We start from the raw sequence: 19451 nt of genomic DNA, 5'->3' as shown, positions 1-19451 counted from the left end.
TTCGGCTGACCTCGGCACCTCTTACTGGCACTTCCGCTGACACCTGCCACAAGTGCCACTGCTTTCGGGACTAGCTGCCAGAGTTGCCACTGCGTTCGGCTGACTTCGGCTGACCTCGGCACCTCTTACTGGCACTTCCGGTGACACCTGCCACAAGTGCCACTGCTTTCGGGACTAGCTGCCAGAGTTGCCACTGCGTTCGGCTGACTTCGGCTGACCTCGGCACCTCTTACTGGCACTTCCGGTGACACCTGCCATTAGTGCCACTGTTTTCGGGTCTAGCTCTCAGTGTTGCTACTGACTTAGGCAAATGGACTACATATCCCATGATGCTTTATTACTAGTAGAAGAAGAACTTAAACACAGACGAAGAAGACAGAATTTAATAATTTTTTTTTCGCATAAATACTTATGTTAGCTGAATTCCTACACGTTTATTATATCATGTATGATTCGTTCATCCTATTTATTCACTAAAGTTCATCTGAATAATCCAGCCGACTCCTTCCGTCTTTGAATTAATCAAATACACAGAAGGTATCAGGGATGCCATTGGTTTCGGCACCTTTGTAACAGCTGAGTCTCGCCTCCACTAGAGCTGCTGTTAGATGTCCAGGATGTTTCAGAGCTGTCACAACTGTTTCCGATGTTTTGGGGGATGGCAATGACAGTTTTTTGAAAACGTGTTACTTATAATGCGTGTTTATAAAAAAAAATTCAATGGTAATTGTATATTTATCCATTTAACACTTTGAATATTTTTGACTGAGTTTAATTCAATCAAGATGGCCAATTGAATATACTATAAAGTGTCACTATTACAGTGGAACCTGTCACTATGTTCAAAGACACATCTGGTTAATCACACATCACTGATAGTTAATAGGACTTTTTACTTAATCAAAATGACATTCAACCCTTGCCCATGTTTATATCGCAGAACAGTGGCTGACATAGTGCAACAGGAAGCCAAATGTTGCAACTGGATAATAGTAATAATAATCAGACTCTGTATAACGTATATTGTAGAAATTAATAAAGTTTGAAAAATAAATTTAAGCTTAATGATCATAATTTCTCATGGAGGAATAATAAGTTATTTGATCCTGATGTAGTAAATTCACACGTTGACTAAACATGAATTTTACAGTAGACTTCAAATTGCTGTTTAAAGTATTTACATACAATGGCTAATAAATATTGACAAATCAATTACTATGCATATACTTTGTGACAAACTTGAAAAAATGTTGAAACATATCTGCCAAATAAAATAATATGTAAACAGCACAATTTTCTTTGAAAAAATCATTTGCATCTTAAGTATAAACTAAAGTAATTTTTATTTCCAAAAATATGTAACATTCTTGTTCTTAATGCTGCTTAAGATTCACACATTGTCAAATTTTTTGAGGTGTAAATAATTTGTGTTTTGACTTATCAATATTCAATATTGGTGTAAAAAAATTGAAGTTGTTTTAACTTGAAAGTGAAAATCCTCCTGCTGCCTTGAAAATGCTGTTGAAATGCATTTTTTAGCTCAGATTTTAGTCATTCTCTCATCTTTGAATAAGAAAACTTTGAAGACAATGAACCGAACCAGAAAAAAACACAGAGAAGCAACCTTCATTTATGCCACACAAATCTGTAATAAACTTGACAAATAATGAAAAATAGCGGGGATTAAATGTAATAAATAAAAACAAGTAATAACTATTTAAAAATGATTAACTGGCATTTTTGGAAAATTATGATAACATGTTTCTTTTTTTAAAAAATGCATTATCTTAACAAAAAACACTGAAAGTTATAGTGGCTGCCTGGTCTATTAGATAATAGACCAGGCAGCCACTATAACTTATGACATCCTGTGCACTGTCATGGAACCAGGCTGAACATAATGTCACTCTGGAATTGTCAATATCTCATGTTGCCACTGTCAGAAATGTTAACTAATAAGTCAATATTAGTGAACTTACCCGGTTTAATAATCAATAGCATTATATTAAGGTCATTGTATGAAAATAATTATAATCCGGAACTGACAGGAGCTTGTCAGCACTGACATACCATGGCAACCGAGTGTCAGTTGTAGTGGTAGGTACCTACTGGTAGTTATTATCACCTGTTGCAGAAGAGGTCCCATCTGAAAGCGCAGGAGTTGTCTTTCTCTGTTTAAGTCTGAACACCGGCTGTATATTTAAATATGTATGAGAATTATGTTGTAATTAAGATATATTTTATTTCTATTTGTTTGATCTAAAGTTATTCATATGCTACATTCTGTCTGAAACAGATAGAGAATGAGGTTAGCAGCCTGTGGCACCCATGGCCACCTTACTTGTGTCACCTTACCCAGTGGTAAGGTGGCACAAGTGGCACCTTACCCAGAAGCCCGTGGCACAAGTGACAGCTTATGGCAACTGTCAACATGTTTTCACTGAGGCTGTTTATTGGAAACTGAAATTTGAGACTGTATAAAAAATAGACCAGGGCATATTTGCTTTTTTTAAGGGAACAGAATACTTAACAAGAAATGCAATACTTTGTGCCAGATCCACCATTATTTTCATTAATTATAAATTCATTCATATTAATTCTGACACAGAAGCTGTCACCAAAGAATATTATATTTCTATTCTATTGTTTTCCCCACTAAGCATATTTAAATATGCTGAAGTATGTATAATACAATTAAAAATACTTTAAAAATACAACTGTTTATAAATATGGCTGCATGTATAAGGTTTCCAGTAACAAAACAGCGTGTTATGAAAGATTAAATGTTCAAATACGTCATTGTGCCTGTTAAACATATAACGCTGAGTGGAGCGGTCGAACGCTATAAGATGGCCGCCCTAAATCTCGTGAGCAAAAATAGGCGAGAGGGGTCCGTGAGGCGTGGGAGGTGCCAGTATGAGGTCGTGGCAACCCTTGGAAGGTGCCGAAGTCAGCCGAAGTCAGCCGAACGCAGTGGCAACACTGACAGCTAGACCCGAAAACAGTGACACTAATGGCAGGTGTCAGAGGAAGTGCCAGTAAGAGGTGCCGAGGTCAGCCGAAGTCAGCCGAAGTCACCCGAACACAGTGGCAACTCTGGCAGCTAGTCCCGAAAGCAGTGGCACTTGTGGCAGGTGTCAGCGGAAGTGCCAGTAAGAGGTGCCGAGGTCAGCCGAAGTCAGCCGAACGCAGCGGCAGCACTGGCAGCTAATCCCGAACGCAGTGGCACTTGTGGCAGGTGTCAGACCTGCCACCGGAAGTGCCAGTACGAGGTGCCGAGGTCAGCCGAAGTCAGCCGAACGCAGTGGCAACTCTGGCAGCTAGTCCCGAAGGCAGTGGCACTTGTGGCAGGTGTCAGCGGAAGTGCCAGTAAGAGGTGCCGAGGTCAGCCGAAGTCAGCCGAACGCAGTGGCACTTGTGGCAGGTGTCAGACCTGCCACCGGAAGTGCCAGTACGAGGTGCGGTGTCACGATTTGCGCCTGCTGTCTCTCTGCAGCTGTGGAGCTGAGTGCTCCCAAGGTCATTCCTTGATAACATCGGCCTTCTGCCGGGAGGCTGAGCAACGTGGTTTCATGGCCTTGTGACGTCACCGCCTTCACTCATGTCTTTGTTTTGCCCTTTATTTTGTCTGAATGTTGCCATGTGCCCTAATGTGTCCTTTCCTCTTTTTATTTAATTTTGTTAGAAACTGTGGAGTACTCACTTTTAACCCAGAAAAGGAATTAGACCAGAGACTCTAGTTTATTAGTTTATTAGTCACTCTTTAGCTTATTTTTTAGAAACTGTAGAGTACTCACTATTTAGATCAATATTAGATTAATTTTTAGATTATTATGCAGAGAGACTCCTATTATTGCAACCCAGAAAAGAAATCAGAACAAATTTAGAATCCAGAAAAAAATCTTCCAGAACAAAAACATTTAGTTTTTATTATTACTTAGAAACTGTGGAGTACTCATCACTTTTACAAATTTAGGGGATGCTTAGAAAGTCCAGAGAATACTTATGTAGCAACCCAGAAGTGCAGAGGATACTTACTTGACCTTACTTAACAACCCAAAACAAGGATTAGAACAAACTTAGTTCCTTTTAATTCTTGTAAAGCATTTTGTGTTGCCTTGTTGCTGCAAATGTGCTATATAAATAAAATTTACCTTTACTTTATCCATGCAGGGTCCAATGTAAACATACACTGCAACTAATTTGGGTAAATGTGCCTAAGCAAGTTGCCCAGAAGTCATACGCTTTTTGTAGTCACCAACATGCTGCTGGTTCCCCCACAAACTTATAAATATTCAGTCATTCTGACCCATGTCCAGCCCATGATAAAGGTTTTTACCTTTGGGGTTAGCTTTTGTACAAATATCCCTGTTTTCATTAGATTTATTGCTTCTCAGATTAATATGAATTTTTTTCAATGTTAGTCTCAGCTGTAAAGAAGCATCATGTAATGCAGTGGTTCTTCTTTGTAAGATACAAAGCTGACACAGTGTTGCCTCGGTGGAGTTCTCCTCGCAGCTCTGATATTTACACGCTTATTTATCAGGCGGTGCACAAATAAATGCTCAAAAGTCTCATTAACTATATTAAAACTTCAACTTGAAGTTAACCACTAATCCTCACTGTTCACAACATTTTCTGCTGACATTATGACATACAGTGTTCTTTTCCAGCTCAGGACTCCGATTGCTTGGTAGTTTTACACACAGTAAATCAGGAAACATGTTCAAGTAGAATATAAGAAACTGCATCACATTAACTAGTTAGATCAAGTTGTGTTATATAAGTGTGTGTCAATAAGTCATAAGTAGCTTCTTAAATGTCTTTGTGAATATCATTTGAGATAGACACCTCCATCAAATGGTGTCTATCTCACCATTTGAGATAGATAACTTAAAACTGCATGTAAACTGTTTTAAGTTATGAATAAATGCTCAGAAGAGTACAGAGACTTCTTGTTTGGTTGGATGTTTTAATTAAAGTCAAGTCCAGAGCTCAGTAAAGAAATGTATTTTGTTGTGGGTGAATAAAGATTTTTTTTCTCCCGGTCTTATATTTTAGACATATTTAAATATTCAGTAATAAGACAGGAGATGAGGAGAGAAAGAATGGAGGAAGGTCCTATAAAGGACTGAGTACATGAGATCTGGTTTCTCTACTATACCAGTTGCCCCGGTAGAAAGCTGTCAGGCAACTGGCTCTGTGTGCAGGGAAGTCAGACTAAAGTCAAAGCTCTGAAAATCAAGTGTGATAGCAAGCAGCTCCATCTGCTTTTAACTGTAACAATGTGGCTCAGTTTTTATTTAACTTTAAAATTTTAAGTAAAATTCCCTCTGAGGTGCAGTCTGGCATGTGACCCTGAGACGTTTGGATCTTTTAAAGGCTATTCCCACAGAAACCTTTTCCCTGGTTTGTATTGGCTACAAAGTGAACTGGCTGATAAATAACTAAAGCTGTAGCTAGAAGATTCCCCACCCCCACACAGTTACAGTTTTTTAGCAGCTAGTTTATACTACTGTGAACTAAGTTACAAGAGAAAAGCTAGGATTTGTGGTTAATTACATAATACATTCTGCTAAATATGCATGCTCAGAATATAACACCAAATCTATCTTCACTAAGATTTCAGTGATATTTGCTTCAATCAAGGAAGTTAATTTCATACGCCACTCCCCTTTTATTTATTTGCATTTTAAGATAGGCCAGTCACCACTAGCAATTAATGACACCATGACGGGAAATTAAAACGGAAAGGATCGAGCCTTTCAGTCTGATTCAGTAGCCCTACTTCTTGCAGGAACTCAAGAAAATTGCTACAACAGATGATATGATAGACATTGGATTAGTTAAATCAAATGTTCTGCCTTGATTAAAACAACATAAAAACAATAATGAAAAGTAATCATGTTTTGGTTAATCTGTCATATTCTCTGAAGTAAGAAGAACACAGTAAGAAGAAAATCCTCATTTAAGGGCTTCAAACACATCCCTACAAAAATCATAAAACTGAAATATGTATAAATGGGCAATAGTTTATCTGTTGTACAATTTACATACAATTATGTAAAAGAAATGTATGCTCATAAACTTATAGGGCTTTTGCTGTATGCACACATCAGATACAGTCTAATCATCATCAACTGTTTGACTAGAACTAATAAAAAGGAAAAAAATGCTTGGTCATTCAAACTTTGCGTTTGTTTCCCGCCCCCCAAGTCGTTCATCACATTAATCAGCTTGGCTGATAAAACCAAGACCTTTGTATCAAAGGTCAACACATTCAAATCCTGCAGTGGTATCTTAAAATTTCTCCACCAGAAACTCTGCAGCAGACGATGTTGAAAGGATGAAATAGCATAACGCACGGTATGCCTGAAATGCTGAGACAAGACCCATAAAAAATCTCAATGCAGTCTGAGAAAGTTAGAACCAGCCTGACGAAGAAGATTGTTCTTTATTAGCCTCAAAGAATCTATGCCACAAAGATATATATAATACAATAGACAGATAGAATAGACAGACAGATCAAAAATGACGTTTATATTTCATCTTTAAAATAAGAAATCATTTTCAGAAGTCAAATTAAATAGTTTTCATGTTTCTTTGATCTCCAGGTGTGATGGTACAAACACATATCTGTCCAACTCAATGCAGACGGAGAAAAACAAGCCGGAGTCATGTTAGGTCAAACGTGCAGCTCTACTGTGAGAAATAAATGTGACTTCCCTAACATATGAAGGAAGAATAACATCTTGTAACCAAGGAACCATTAGTGGTGTCAACTGAAGAAACCACAGTTTCTAAAAGCTGTGGTTTGGCTGTACCAGCCAACTAAACCTGTTTGATTGGCAGGCAAAACCAAACGGATTTAAAGTGAGGATGAATTTTATGACCAAAATAAAAGCCACCCAGCTTCACCTTACCTCTTTGTGTTTTTGTAGTAAGGGTTTCAGCCAATACTCTTCACCATTCTCGATACAAGCCCAGCCGTAATAGATTCCTGTGCTGGTATCTGCTGGAAGATTGTCCACCACCGAATCCGGGAAGTTGGCTGTAAATCCCAACATAAGGGACAGAAAGAGAAAAGGGGAATACAAACCAAACAAACAGGCAAAAGTAAGCAAGAAGATAAATGCTATGAGTTGTAAGTGGCTGAATTTGCTATTTTTTTTAGAAGGAAACAATCTGTTGTATTATGTTTTTGAGCCTTTCAGTCTGTTTTAGTTACCCTACTTCTTGTGAGAACTCCAGAAAATTGCTGCAACAGATGAGATGATAAACGTGTTTCTTTCTCAACTTCTGAGATAAATATCAAGACACTTTGGATCACTTTAATTAAATATTGAACTGTGATTAAAACTAAATGAATTTAAAAACAATAATTAAAAAGAAACCAGGTGCCTTTGGTTAATGCGTCATATTTTATGATGTAAGAAGACAACATTTATGACATAGGATAATAATTTCAGGCCTCAGAAAGGCTTTAATGAATTAAATAGATCTAAAAATGACAGATCCAGGTTTCCAGCAATTACAATAGGCTTTACAGAGAATGTAAAAACTTTGCATCCACAGTTTCCTGTCATCCCAAAACTAAAATAAACAGTAAACAGAAAATACTCCTCCAAGGGCTTTTAATACATTCCCAAAAACATAATAAAATTGAACTATTTATAAATGGGCAATAGTTTGTCGTACAACTTTCACATACGATTATGTAAAAAAATAATTCATGTTCATAGACTTGTAAGGCTTTTGCTGTATATACACATTAAATACCTAAAAAAAAAAAATTCTTCTAATCATTCGCAAATGTTTGACTATAACTAATAAAAAGGAAAAAAAAAAAATGCTTGGTCATTCAAGCTTAGTGTTTCCTCCCCCTGCCCCCAAACGGTTTATCATCTTAATCAGCATGGCTGATAAAACCAAGACCTTGATATCAAGGATCAACACATTCAAATCCTGCGGTATAACTTCTTAAAGCATCTTTGTGTATTCTGCTTTTAATACCACAAATCTGGTCAAATGTAGGATTTGAGACAGATAGTTCAGCTCCAACAGAAACTCGGCAGCAGACGGCGTTGACAGGATGAAATAGTAAAACTTATCATGAAGGTTACATAAGTTGCAACTTAATTGTAGTTTTGATAGCGAAGGATTGCACAATATTATCTTTTAAGGACAATGAAGCTGCAATGCTGACTTGGGTATAAGAAGATAACCTAATGAGTTATCTTTCTTTGAGTTTATGGTTCATTTAAATCATTGTTTACACCAAGTAAAAAAAAAAAAAAAAACATCTGATCAGTGATTTTTATATGGCCTCTCTACTAAAAGATTCAAAATATACAGTAGAACCAGATAATAATGCAAGAATATATACAGTTCAACAAACAACAGTTGTCAGAAAACAGCGTTTTAACACAGAACCACGTGAAGAGAAACAGAGGTTGACTGTTTATGTGACAGCCGACAGATTTACATGTGAACAGAAACGTGTTCAGGGCACAAAAGCGCTGCCGTCTCTTCCAGCTGTCAGTGACCGTTGATGATGCTCTGAGACGTGGACGCAGCGGATGAGGAGGAGACCGGAGACGAATTGGTCGTGCTGGTGAAGAAGTTGTCCTCTTTCAGCTTGATGTGCTCCGGGAGCTCCAGCTTAACCTTGGCCTCCTCGATGTCGCTGTTGATGGCCGCTATGAGATCCTCTGTCAGCAAGGATAAAAGGGCAGCAGGCAGTTTGTGCGTCAGGAAATAAATAGCACAAGAAAGGGGAAGAAACTGTGTTACTGGCACTCCAATTCGTTCCTTTCACTAAAGTACAAATATGACTTTCGTATTCCAGTTTCTACAAACGCAGATGACAGCATACCGAGTGAGGGAAAGCTCTTCTCTGAGCGGATGTAGCCCACCAGAACGACACTCAGAGTCTGTCCATAAAAGTCTTCTTTGAATTTGTGAATGACGTGCGTCTCCTGGAAGCCCAGAGACATTTACATGAATTTTAAAAGCAGATCATTTGCCAAAACTTATTGAAATGCTTAATCAATCACAATTCCATCTGGAGTTTTCCTTTTAGCAGAGCAAAACGACCCTGATACAAGCAGGTGTGTGATTTCTGCCTAACTCAATGCAGACAGAGAAAAACTTGAGTAACTATTTCCTGGAGCCATGTTAGGTCAAATGCACAGCTCAGGGTTTTTGTTTCTGTTCCCATAACTTCTCAAAACTCACTGAAAGATGATTAATACTTTGAACTGAAGAAACCACACATACCACCAGCCAACCAAACAGGTTTAAAGTGAGGATGAATTCTATGACTGAAATAAAAGCCACCAAACTTGAGCTTACCATGGACTTCTTTGTGTTTTTGTAGTAAGGGTTCCAGCCGATGCTCATCACCATTTTGTAAACGTCGCCATTCCCGATACAAGCCCAGCCATAATAGATTCCTGTGCTGATATCAGCCGGAAGATTGTCCACCACCGAATCTGGGAAGTTGGCTGTAAATCCCAACATAAGGGACAAAAGGAGAAGAGAGGAGTAAAAACCAAAGAAAGAGGCAGAGGTAAGCAAGACAATAAATGCTATGAGTTGCAAGTGGCTGAATTAGTTATTTTTAGAAGGGACCAACTAATTTATTTTATTGTGTTTTTTCCCCCCCTTTCTATATGAGTTGATCAAATTGCTACTCTGCTTAGATTTATTTACTTAAGAGGATTTATTCTGACCTTGACAATGTAGCACCAGATAAAACAAATTAATAAGCATGTTGCACAGCACATCTGAATCTGGATTTTGTTGCATAATTACATCCAAGTAGTGATTATCTTCTATTAAATATATTACCTGAATTTTTTTCAAAAACAGAAGACTATCTAATTAGACTATTTTCAAAGGGATTTATTTTGCTAGATTAAACCTGCTTTGTTTGTAAAAAATTAAAATGCTCATCTCTTTTGGAGAAAGTTTGGAAAATTACTTTTCACAAAATCTGAACTGGCTTGTTACTTAATAAAAAAACAGTCACGCGTGATGTTACTGCATATACTTACACAAAAAAAGGGATGATCTTTTAGTTTCTTCAGTTAAGGATGTATTCAAAACTACTACCTCTGTAATGTTAATTTTTACATTTGATATTAACACATTTAAGCTACAGGTATTTTGTATGACCATATTGTTTGGGGACTACTGTGAAATTCTGAATCATGTTTTTAAATGACAGATTTTAAACAATGCAGACTTGTTTGGTTCGCTGGCATTATTCACTCCTCCTGATAAAAATGGATAGATACGATGGATAAAATGGATAAAATAAAAGTTATAAGAAGAAAAGTGTCTTTGCTACCACCCCGAGGAACTCAAAATACATTTCTTTATTTCTTATGTGTTGGTCTGTGTCCATCTGCTCAATTCCTCTATTTACTTGAGGTTGCATAAAACACAACTTCACATTTTGGACAGAATCACGTCAACAGCTGCACTTTTAGAAACAGTAAAGTTCCCTTACGCAACTCACATACCTACGTAAAAATATTAGCTCCGTTTACGTATAAATGTAGAATGATTTTTGCGAATATCGCTCACGTAAAGCATAAATTACTGATCCGGTGACGTACAAAACCACTTAGATGGACTTGTTACGTTAAGATCCAGCCTCTGTATAATTCCGAGAATCAGTAAAGAATCTGTTATCATAGACCTTACGTTATTTACGTAGACAGTTATGTATCATATTATCTAACTGTAAAACTCATAGTTTGGTGCCAGTTTCTTGCCTCACCCGTAGGAATTCCGAGTTCTTTGCTTCCTCTTCCAAATCCTCGAACGACCTCTCCTCGGCAGAAGTACGGGAGGCTCTTCATGTTTTGTATACCGCGGACAGCTGCTTTAGACGGGGGCTACAGAATGACCTCGAACACGACACAAGGAAGTGAGCCTAGCTGCTCAACTGGAACGGTTTTAACGGCTAGCACACTGCTAAGAGAAAACTGATGTATATTTATTTTTAAGTTAAGCTCCGGTGCCCGAGTCTGAGTGTATGGTCAACTTTTCCTTCCAAGGTGCCTCCCTCAAGCTGGTTAAAGTTGAACCTCAGTCACTAAGCAGAGATGATGATGAAAGTTCACCAGCTATGCTAGCAGTGCTAACTACCTTCATCAGCTACTGACAGATCCTGAAGAGGGTGAAACCCCGGATAAATTAAAGACAACTGTTTCTATAGCAACCAGGAGGATGACAGTACTTGTTTCTGGACGGCTGCTACGTGGTGTGGTGATGAAGATCAAGCTTAGAAAAAGCCGGTTACGTTTATAACGTGTTTGAACTCTCTGCGTCACGTACGCTCTACGTGATGTCATTGACCGCGTGACCACTGGAGTGTCATGGTGCGTTTAGGTAAAGTGGGAAATTATAATAGAAAAAGAATAATTTATTGACGTTCGTCGCTAACGTTGTTGTTTCCATACCTGTTGAAAAAGTTCAAACAATGTGAGTATTGCTGAGATGTCCAAATTACTTTGTAGGAGATGTAGCTATCTCGTTACGAGTTTGCATCGTGTGCCACCTGGTGAAGAGAGGCACACGAAGAATGAAGTTGGTGAGAAAGCACACAATGAATAAATAAATAAATAAATAAATAAATAAATAAATAAATAAATAAATAAATAAATAAATTCTCCAACCTATCCATCTTTTTGTTGTTGTTATTGTTTGTTTAACTCGGCGTCTTCCACGATTTTTCTGTGTAATAAAGCATGGAACAAATAAGAAGTGAAATTTTTAAAATGTTACAATAGAAAAAATAAGCTTTTGGTTTTGTCAATTTTGTGCTAACAATGCAGTGATGAACATCAGGTGTAAAGTGAAAAGTTTGGATAATTTGGGATCATTTGTTGGCTGTGTGTCATATAATAAAATGTAGAGGTAGCCTACTATAAATAATGAATTGTTTATAGTTACTCAACTTTCGTTTTCAATCTGCCCCTGCCTACTAAAATGACTCCATATCAGTCAAGATTGCGAATAAATTTGAATTTGATCTATGCCCAACGTGCCTCTCCCCCACCCCACCTTCACAATCTCCTATTCCCATGAGATTGGTACTGAATCAGAAGTGACTAACTAGCATATAAACTAATTTTAATCTCATTTCCAGAAAAAAAATATTTCAGAGACAGAAAAAGGATAACAGTCAGTTTTTTAAAATATTCATTTGAGTCGTCTAGTGCGTTTCGTTAAGTTTTGTAATACACATAATAAAAGAAAAAAAAATTATGTCGAGGTCCATAAGCCTTATATTTCATGAAAGAGAAACACCAACTTTACTACACAAACGAAACGCTTCATTTAGTAATATGAAAATATTTCAGCAAGAAATATTATCATGCGCGTTTGTCATATCCGCGTATTGAACGCCAAAGAAAAAACAAACAAAAAAACATCAACTTGCACTGCTTGCTTCCGCAAGGGGGCGCTCGCGAGCTGGCAAATAGTGATCGATAGTGCACGGCTTTAAATATACCTGACAAGGCAACTTCTAAAAATATTCTCAGTGTTATCATGTTTCTTATCTGTGAAAGCCCCAAAAGGTGGGCGTTCGCTGACAGATTGATTATAATACGGTTTTGACACCTTTCGCAACACATTTGAGGGGAATGTTTTACAGTCCGTGTCTGATGAAAATGTTATCTGCACCGTGGTGTTTTTTTTTTTTTTTTAACTATTGCACAATTTATCAGTAGGTATGAAAACTCAAATAATACATAAATTAAAGACAGATATGTGCGTTGCTCTTCTGGAGAGACATTTTGGATTTTTTGGAGGGTGGGGCGGGAGAGGGGATAAGGATGGGATGTCTGTGGGAGGACGATAACGGAGGGGAGTAATATCTTAAATTACCGCAGTGAAGTTAGTTTCAAGTTGGATATGTGAAATTATGCACAATTCTGTAAGCTTTTTATCATTTTTTTGTTATCGTTATGTTTTTTCAAGTAAATGGTTGGCTAGGCAACTTAAAAGGGGAGAAACATCTCTTTGAAAAAATGGCTCAAGGGCAGTAAACAACTCTCAGACAGTTTCTGTTCCTTGTTTTATGCCTGATCTCATCTTTAGATGTGGAACAGGACTTTAGTAGAGGCACTCTGTTCCTAAGCTCCACACAGAAAGAACAGTCGAGTTATGGTGAGAAGAGACTCAGGTCGGATGACAGGTAAGTAGCACATTAATAATAATAATAATAATACTAATGAATATCATCAGTTTTTTAAGTACATTTCTAAGTCTAAACTCTTTGCGCTTTGGTAACTTCTAGAGATGTTTTAATGCATTAATGTCGGTGAGTGCTAAATTTAGGAGATTTTTTTATATATATATACCTGCCCAGACATCAAATAATGCGCGATGGCTTAAATGCTTTCACAGCATTTTACAATATTATGCCACACATGGCTTTACAAATTCATTTATAAGCGATTTTCACATGCCTGCATAGGCTCCACTCAGGCTTTATTTTTATTTTTTATTGTTTTATTTACTTTAACAGCGTAATCTGTGAAGATTTACGGGAAATGCAGGTTTTTCAAAAGTGACACGGGTGAAGTGTGTTAGTGTTATAGCTGAATATGTTTTTTCCTCTAAATACTGTGTAACTTCGTGTTGCAAGTTGGCGTAGACACAGTGTGGGGAAGAGAGGAGGGGGACGCGGATGCAGCCATGCAATCGGAAGGTCTTTTTTGAGATATCTTTCAGTTGGTGATGGATTTACTGCACTGTAAAACATTTGAGCCGCATTTAGTTGTCTCTATCTTCTACTCTTTAAGTTAAGTAAAGTCAGCGAGTTTTAGATTTTGAATATAAATGTGTGAGTTTGTGAAAGGTAAACTTACAGTAGTAGGTTGTGTTAACTTTTTTGTTAAATTTGCCAGACTTCCAAGGGTTGAGTAAAGTATAGTTTTTAGGTTAGCACTTGAAAAAAAAAAAAAAAAAACTAAAAGAAGAAAAAGACGCGAGTGGGAACTATTTCCCCGTGTGCTTAGCGGCATCTTTTTGTGTTTCTTGCGTTGCACCGTCCGTCAGTGAGATGAAAGTGTGTTACGTTGATGTGACTCTTGTGCGTCGACGAAGACGAAAATAAAAATAAAACACATAAATTACGCAATTACGAAAATAAAATCAGGCAAAAGAAAATATTTTCCTGATATATTTCTTTCAATATGAAACTTTAACAAAAACTGTAAGTGTTTGTTAGTAAATACTTTGGTTAAGACAAGCTTGTTCTTCATTCACTGTGTTACTCAAAGTGGTAGAGTATCCAGAAATTTTACTCAAGTAAGAGTAACGATATTTCATAATACTAAATACTCAGCATAGAAAAATACTCTTAAAAGCAAATTTCCCCCATAAAACCTTACTCAAATAACTGTAATAAGTTCCTACCCAACTCTGGGTATTCCAACTTGACATTCCAGACTCAATACAAAGCAATTGAGTCCTTGTCTATAACTAAACCTGTTTAGTCTGCTTGGATAATGTTTGGGAAGATTTTCTGCGGCTGAGATGCCATTATTTTAGACAACACCTTACAGTTTGAATTGAGGGGGCTCTGGGGTCAATGCTCTAATTACTACAACTCTGTGCATCTTTTCCAGGTTTGGGAAGTAATGTTATTGTTAAAGATTGAGGAATAGCTATCCTTTGGGATGCCTGTTTGTAAGGGGCGTTAATAATTTATTTGAAAAGATTTTAAAATATTCAATTAGAAAGCTGCCGGGCTCTAGGACTTTATTGTTTTGTAATGATTTAACAGCAAGGAGAACCTCATCCTCAAATATTTAATTTTCCAGCATGTCTTTCTCAGGAACATGTAATCTTAGGGACATGTAATTGATTCAGAAATTGTTTTATGTCTGCATTGTCGTTATCAAGGTCAGATTGAAACTTGAATATTTTTAAGAAACTCCAGAGTTTGTTTGAAACAGATGTATGGGACTTTTTATTTTATGTAAGTCAGAAATTTTGATTCTTGTTTTTTTTTTCTTGAACAGATCAATGCTACACATAAATACACTTTTCTAAATGCCAAAATAACTGGTGGAAACATGAGCTCACGAAAGAGGAAGCAAAGCAAAAAATAACAAACAGCAGTGAAAAGGCGTTGCAAGATGTGCATCAAGCAAATGTTTGGATTTTATAATATTGCATGTTTAAAAATGAAGCAATCAGAGGGAACAGTGGATAAACTGTGTACATTACACCAGGGCTGTCAATGCAGTTATTTAGCTTTTTTTGGTGAAAATGTTCTTAATTGTGCTTCGATAACATGAGATAACTTATAACTGTGTAAACTGCTCTCCTTGTGAAGCCACATCTCTCGCGCTCTCGTTCTCTCTTTCTCCTTTTTTGGCTTCTCTAAAACTCAGCACTCCAATAAAGGAAATGTCTACATTTTATATGTCAACATTATGCACGAGACTAAACAATGATTTTATTTCCAGGAACAGGGATTTACAAGTCTACATTCAACTCTGCAACTGTTTCAAACACTTTGGAAAATCCCCCTCACTCTTGGTAAAGGACAAAAGTTTTACTCAACATTCTCCAAAAGATGAAACATTCAAATACATACAAAAATTAATCTCTGGCTGGAAGGAACTATAAAATCTTGTGCAAATGACTGCTGGCTTCTTTATAGAGCTCACTAACCCGAGGCCATCTGGAAACCATGCCATTGTGCAAACGAAGCTGGCGCCAGCTGTCCTTGAAGCTCTCCGTTGCACTGGGCTCACTGTGGACGCTGTTCCTGGTCCTTCAGCTGCAGTCACCCTTGTCTACTGACATAATCCACAGTAACCGCTGGTTGGAGTACAGGGATTATGACTTTGGCCCTGAGAGAGTGTGCAACTGCTCAGCAATCCAGGAGGGAAACACAGAGGCGCTGCTGGAAGCCAAACTATTAACCATCACAAAAGAGTTCCAGAAAAATATTCAGATCCCTGATGAGTATTACATTAATGAAACCAAGGACTGCAGGTGTGTTGCTTTAAACTACAGAGCCTCATAACCCTAGAACATTTTCACATTTTGTTGTGATTTTATGTGACAGAAAAACATAAAGTAGAACGGCATTATGAATACACTTGTGTTCAAATCCCTAAGTCCATTAAAGGACGGATTAATTTATACTGATAAAAAAAAGACACAGACAAACTCTGTTTGCCAGTAAGATAACTTCTGAAGACAATAGACTGTATTGGCTTTTATTGGGTTTCATTGGTATTTTATTGTATTTTATTTTGAGTAACTGAGCAACTCCTATGATCCTAACCATAATCCTACGCACGAGTGTCATTTCTTATGTAACCGGGTGGTTTGACTGGAAGACATAGTTTACATCCAGTGGTTGCAAATTCCCACCCAGTCAGGGCTCTTGAACACGTCTAGGCCCCGTTCTCCACCTTCACTTCCGTTCTCAGCCTTGTCCGGCTCATTAAGCGTATATAGGCACCGGGTGTGCACGCCAATCTGTGTGTGTGTTTGTTTGGTCCGTTGGTTGAGTTGGCTCTCAGGCCAGATGAGCGCTGGCGCCGTGCTCATCGGGTTGCTGTGAGTGTTTGGATTGTGGACATTTAATACTGATTGCTGCTGTTGCCTATTGTGCTCCCACAAACAGTGCAGAACCACAAACAATGCATAGCTCTTTATATTTTTTATTAGCTTGCTGGGCACAGCCTTAGGACTGGGTTGGGGCAATGTGGGGTTTGTTTTCTTTTGTCTAACATTATTTTGTTATTTTGTGTTTCTACTAATTTGGTTTGCATTTGTTTTTGGTTCCAATTGCTTCTAGTCTTGTCCTGGGTTTTTGAGCCTTATTGCGTTTTAAATTAGAATAATAAAGTCTATTTTTAATATTGTAAAAGAATGTATAAATAAAATATATTTTGTATACTACTTCTGTTTCCTCATTCTCAGCCAGACCTACCTGGGTATAATTAATTGGGAAACTCTAGATCACTTGATATTTCAGTAGTCTACCAGTTGGCTTTAGGGCCACGTCCTCAGTCACAATCCGGGTTCTTTCCCCCGTGTTACACTTAGAAAACTAGTGAGAAAACAATTTCCTTCTGCTTCTCAGTTATGCACACTTTGTCTTGTTCTGTCACATAAAACCTCAATGTGCTGGTTTGTGGTTGTATTGCAGCAACATGTGAAAACGTTTGAGGGCTTTGGATACTGTTGCAAAGATTTCTATTTGTTTTAGTAAATCAATAATTTCAGTGACACATAATGACATTCAACACTGTTACAGGAAATTCAAGTCAAAGATGAAATATATAACATTTGCGCTTAGCAAAGAAGAAGAAGACTTTCCTCTGGCTTACTCTATAGTTGTTCATCACAAAGTAAGTGCATTCTAACATTACATTTAATTACATATTACATATACATCTATATTATAGACCTTACATAGATTGAGCTTATAGGGTTATGGTTTCTGTTATTGTTGATTTTCTACTCATTGCTAATAAAGGCAAAACATTTAAATATTACATCAGGTCAAAAGAAACCAATATTTTTATGTCTAAAATGTGAGCTTATTGAAAAGTATATTTAGTATCTGCTTAAAAGTTGTAATTTTACGAAGGCACTTTTGATCTGACAAATGAGCCTCATCAGAATCCCTTTCCCATCATTTTCCCCATCACATGAAATAAAACAGTATTTGAGTCAATGACACAACAATGCAGAGGAGACACAGATTGTGATATTAAAAATAAATAAAGAAAACGTAAGCAGGCACTTGCTTGATCTGGAAAAAGTGACTGACAGATTTTGTGATGTTTCTCTTTCAAAGGTTTAAAACGTCGACTAGAAAACCGAACATGCATTTTCCTCACAGAGCAATGTTTCACTCCTGTAGAAAGAAAAGGGAACTTAAGTTTGTTTTTTGTCATATTTCAGGTGCAGAACTTTGAACGACTGCTACGAGCCATCTATGCACCTCAGAACATTTATTGTATTCATGTGGACAAAAAATCCCAGCCCTCTGTAAAAGCTGCCATTACCAGCATCGTGTCCTGTTTCCCCAATGTCTTCATGGTCGGACAGGCTGTGAGTGTGGTTTACGCTGGGTGGCCTCGTGTCCAAGCTGACCTCAACTGCATGGCTGACCTCTATGAACGCAGTGCAGAGTGGAAATACTTCATCAACCTCTGTGGACAAGACTTCCCTCTAAAAACCAACTTGGAAATGGTAAGAATGCTTCGCTCGCTGAAGGGTGGCAACAGCATGGAGTCCGAAGATATGCCTGAAGGGAAGAAGTGGAGGGTATCAAAAGTTCACCAGATTGTTAATGGGACAATCAAGGTACATTTGGAGAGCATTTGTAGCTTGTGTTGAGTCTTAATTACCAATATTTTATGCATTTTTATTTACTCTATGTTTTCAGTCGACGGGAAAGTCGAAGAGTCCGCCTCCCTTCAACTTCCCCATTAAGTCAGGAAACGCCTACATCGTGGTAACGCGGGGCTACGTCCAGAGTGTTTTGAAAGACACCCGAGTACAAGCTCTTATCGAGTGGTCCAAAGACACCTACAGTCCTGATGAGTTCCTGTGGGCGACCATTCAACGAATCCCTGGTGTGCCTGGCTCGACGAGACCCCACTCTAAGTACGACCAGACGGACATTAATGCCATTGCACGACTAGTGAAGTGGATGTGGCATGAGGGAGCACAGGATTCAGCAGTGTATCCTCAGTGTCAGGGCAGCCACGTACGGTCAATTTGTGTATATGGAGCTGGGGACGTACAATGGCTGCTGGAGAACCACCACCTATTTGCCAACAAATTTGACGTGTGCACAGATCCCATTCCTGTCTTCTGCTTGGAGAAACATCTCAGACAGAAAGCTCTGGCTGAATCAGAAAGAGAAAAATTTTTCTGGTCGTAATAGATGACTTAAAACAAGATGATCTAATACAACCTGGAACATATCTTAAATTTTTAGCTGCAACAGGGAGGGGAAGTATTCATATTTTTTGTCCACTATGGCTCAGAGGTAGAAATTCATCCTGTAACCAGTGGGTTGCTGGTTTGAACCCCAGCTCTGTGTCTTTCAGTCATGTTCTTCTTCTGCCTTACCTGCTGCTGGTGGTCTGACTAAGGGCCTGGTGGCGCTGATTGTATGCCAGCCATGCCTTCTAAATGTTGCATCCCTCTTAAATATTCTAAATAAATATCTGAATATTGAACAAAGCATATTTCTGGTGAAGAATATAGCGTCTTTGAATGCTTTTGGGTCGGGTCGGAACATCTTTCACTGGATATACACTGAGTAACTCGACTCTTTTTGCATGTTGCTTATTTTAGCTGAAGAAAGGCCTGCAGGTGAATCTTTGTCTTGTCAGAAAAGGCTTTTGAATTGTTTAAAAATGTGTTTATAGAAAGCA

At 37.9% G+C, this 19451-nt stretch overlaps 2 protein-coding genes across 5 annotated transcripts; one reads left to right on the top strand and one right to left on the bottom strand.

Moving 5' to 3' along the window:
- Positions 1–7443: 7443 nt before the first annotated feature.
- On the bottom strand, positions 7444–11508 carry rfk (riboflavin kinase). Its single transcript, XM_014998253.2, has 4 exons — positions 10790–11508; positions 9355–9506; positions 8876–8978; positions 7444–8711 (listed from the first exon to the last, which is right to left on the bottom strand). Exons 1-4 carry the CDS (start codon positions 10869–10871, stop codon positions 8539–8541), a joined length of 510 nt encoding a protein of 169 aa, XP_014853739.1. The 5' UTR covers positions 10872–11508; the 3' UTR covers positions 7444–8538.
- A 1241-nt stretch (positions 11509–12749) lies between these two features.
- Positions 12750–19260, top strand: LOC106924505 (glucosaminyl (N-acetyl) transferase 1). 4 transcript variants are annotated; one of them, XM_088008832.1, is made up of 6 exons: positions 12752–12955; positions 13120–13216; positions 15501–16035; positions 17312–17405; positions 17965–18369; positions 18452–19260. In XM_088008832.1, the coding sequence occupies exons 3-6, from the start codon at positions 15728–15730 to the stop codon at positions 18950–18952; spliced, it is 1308 nt and encodes a 435-aa protein (XP_087864958.1). In that variant the 5' UTR covers positions 12752–12955; positions 13120–13216; positions 15501–15727; the 3' UTR covers positions 18953–19260. The 4 variants fall into 4 exon arrangements, with proteins under 4 accessions (XP_087864959.1, XP_087864958.1, XP_014853735.2 ...); XM_014998249.2 differs by having other exon boundaries at positions 12752–13216; positions 15501–15573; positions 15698–16035; XM_088008833.1 differs by having other exon boundaries at positions 12750–13216; positions 17354–17405.
- Positions 19261–19451: the final 191 nt, after the last annotated feature.

This window comes from Poecilia mexicana, unplaced genomic scaffold, assembly GCF_051168715.1.
Source record: "Poecilia mexicana isolate PSO_F unplaced genomic scaffold, ASM5116871v1 scaffold_9, whole genome shotgun sequence".
NCBI classification, from domain to species: domain Eukaryota; kingdom Metazoa; phylum Chordata; class Actinopteri; order Cyprinodontiformes; family Poeciliidae; genus Poecilia; species Poecilia mexicana.
Note: the sequence above shows the minus strand (reverse complement) of the source record. Positions and strands in the feature narration are given on the sequence as shown.

Excerpts from the sequence above, each read along its gene's own strand:
- rfk (XM_014998253.2), bottom strand. The coding sequence starts at position 10,871 with ATGAAGAGCCTCCCGTACTTCTGCCGAGGAGAGGTCGTTCGAGGATTT. Across the intron at positions 9,507-10,789 it reads AGAACTCGGAATTCCTACGG|CCAACTTCCCAGATTCGGTG; the intron begins GTGAGGCAAGAA and ends TGGGATTTACAG. Across the intron at positions 8,712-8,875 it reads GAAGAGCTTTCCCTCACTCG|AGGATCTCATAGCGGCCATC; the intron begins GTATGCTGTCAT and ends CCTTGCTGACAG.
- LOC106924505 (XM_088008832.1), top strand. The coding sequence starts at position 15,728 with ATGCCATTGTGCAAACGAAGCTGGCGCCAGCTGTCCTTGAAGCTCTCC. Across the intron at positions 16,036-17,311 it reads AATGAAACCAAGGACTGCAG|GAAATTCAAGTCAAAGATGA; the intron begins GTGTGTTGCTTT and ends ACACTGTTACAG. Across the intron at positions 17,406-17,964 it reads CTATAGTTGTTCATCACAAA|GTGCAGAACTTTGAACGACT; the intron begins GTAAGTGCATTC and ends GTCATATTTCAG.